General features: G+C 38.0%; 1 protein-coding gene across 2 annotated transcripts in view; it reads right to left on the minus strand.

The window, feature by feature from the left end:
• Positions 1-2,500, minus strand: part of LOC137997849 (alpha-enolase-like) — a 21,008-nt gene that overhangs the window by 4,100 nt on the left and 14,408 nt on the right. For both annotated transcript variants that reach the window (XM_068844143.1, XM_068844142.1), the window contains 2 exons: positions 1,747-1,831; positions 170-199 (listed from right to left, as the gene is read on the minus strand). In XM_068844143.1, the coding sequence (XP_068700244.1) occupies positions 170-199; positions 1,747-1,831 (115 nt within the window). The remainder of the gene's footprint in view (positions 1-169; positions 200-1,746; positions 1,832-2,500) is intronic.

Genomic DNA, 2,500 nt, shown 5'->3' on the forward strand with positions numbered 1-2,500 from the left:
AATTGCGCAACAAGAAATCTTTCCGCTACCGTGTTTCAAAGAACGTCAAAATCAAAGCGCTGGTTTTGTGGGCGCCCACGAGACGAGAGTACATTTTCGTGTAGATTTAATGTATAAAGAGAGAGTGCCATCTTCAGTCACTGTTACAAAATGTGAAACCAACACTTACCGTTTTGGATTGGTAACAGTCAGATCATCTCTGATGAAACAAGAAAATATTATTCATTGACAAATCTATTGCAGCTTACATACACCTTATTCCAAAACGGTCTCCATTTTAAATATTCTTTTGCTTTTATTCAAATTAGCCCTTGATGCCTCGTTCTTAAGCTTAAAATTCAAAAGAATATTTTATCTTGAACGAGGCAACAAGGGCCAATTTGTATCCGCATAAATCAGCGGCCATTTTGGAATAAGGTGTATAGGAGGCGGCTTATTCCTTTTCTAGGCAAATGAAAAGTTGTGGGAGGAACGAATTTCAGTTAAACTCAAGAAATACTCGTGTCAACCCAAAAGACGAAAGCAGGAAAGCGAAGTAACACAAAGACTTCCATCATCAAACTCTTCGTTTCATCATGTATTCATTTATTCACAAAGGCAGTGCGGCCCTTTGGTCAGGGCAATTGCCTTGAGATTCGGAGATCCTGGGTTCAAATCACCATAGTTCCACCAGTAGGACGTTTACAACCAACCTTTAGAGACACCAGTAACAAAAGAGAAATGCACGACTTCTGGTGGACGAACAAAAGAAATTAATGAGAGATCTTTTGTTTTCGCCAACCAACATGGTGGCGATACAACCCATGATTCTCCGCTTCACTTCCACAAAGGGCTAACGCTCAATCAACACATGAGCTTCAATGTGCAAATCTTTCTTACTGCGCTTAGTTCACGTTTATCAACTTGAATGATATAAACCAAATTTTCGTGTTAAGTGGCATATTCAATAGAGATTAATTCATTTTTGGTGAGCGCAGCGAACGAGTGAGTTTGCGATTCCTCACACCGAGTGCACAAAAATCGTACGAGCGAAACAACCATGAAAGGAAAGGAAAGGAAAGGAAAGAAACTTTATTTAAGTGACTAGTCGTTCTAGCGCTAGAGGACCAATTGGGGACACTGTAAACTGAAACCTGGAGGGGGGAAAACCGGAGAAAAACCTCTTGGAGCAGAGAACCGAACCAACAGACTCAACCCACATATGACGCCAAGTCTGGGAATCGAAACCGGGTCACCACTGCGCCATCCCTGTACCCCATGAAGTTATTTGTTTGTTTTTATTTATTTATTTATTTAAACATATTTGAGGTCGAAGTTTGCCCTAAGAGTTACAACGCGGACCTACAACGCTCATCATATGTTTATTTTATAAGTAATGAGATTTCTTTCAAACAATAATGACAACAGAGATTAGACGATGAAGTGAAAATTGTTCAACTCCGTTGCTGGCATGTCATCAACTTTTCCAATTTCATTCTTAGTTCCTAAAAAGGTTTGCAACATCTTGAAAATAAAAGGACGGCATGCAAGTTTCCGCGACCAGAATCACGTAGTTTCTCGAACGATCACTTTTCACTGGTGAAAAACACCGTTCATCCAATCGAACGCCGCGAATGATGATTTTTCACTAGTGAAATTTCATCGTTCGCGTCACTGATTGGCTATGTCTAAAAAATACAAAACGACTTTTTCATCACTGTCATTTCTGTGAGTAAATCTCAGTACTTCTATGATAAAATGTCTTACCCAACGATCTGGATCGAAACCTTTTTTGTCAGAGCTGACCATGCATCCCAATGATCCTGATCAAAAGCGTCCTCGATGGACACCACTGAAAACCAATCAATTAAATTTTCTTCATTAGTCTATGATACCACTGTTGATTGCATAGCTTAAGTGACAGACATATTCCTGTTTGTAGAGAAGCACCAACCACAAATACAACTCCCATAGAGACTAATAATAATAATAATAGTAATAACTGCATTAATAATTATTAATTAATTAATCATAATACTTAATTAATTACAATAATTAATTACTGCATGATAATTAATTACTAATTACTGCATAATAATAATAATAATAATAATAATAATGTCTATCATTTGGACTCATGAGGACCACTGTAAATAGTGCGGATCACTGACAGATGAATATTAATGAATATTCAGTTAAAAACAGCTGGCCCCAGTTGTTCAAACGATGGATAGCGCTATCCGCCGGATAAATCACTATCCATTAGATAGCGCAATTGGTTTCGCTATGACCAGGGTTCGTGCTGGATTTGCATGTAAAATTCCAGGGGTATTCAAGGACTTTTCAAGAACCACGTTCGAGTTTTACAAGGAGTGTTTGTAAGAACATTTCTATTCCATACATTGTGTTTCTTTACTGAAAAAGCCTATCTTGATATTCTATCCCACGTCCTACGAGTAAGTGCACACTCAGGCACTTCAATTTTTGCATTTAATCTTTTCCTAATAGGCAAATTTGGGCT

This window comes from Montipora foliosa, chromosome 3, assembly GCF_036669935.1.
Source record: "Montipora foliosa isolate CH-2021 chromosome 3, ASM3666993v2, whole genome shotgun sequence".
Lineage (NCBI taxonomy): Eukaryota > Metazoa > Cnidaria > Anthozoa > Scleractinia > Acroporidae > Montipora > Montipora foliosa.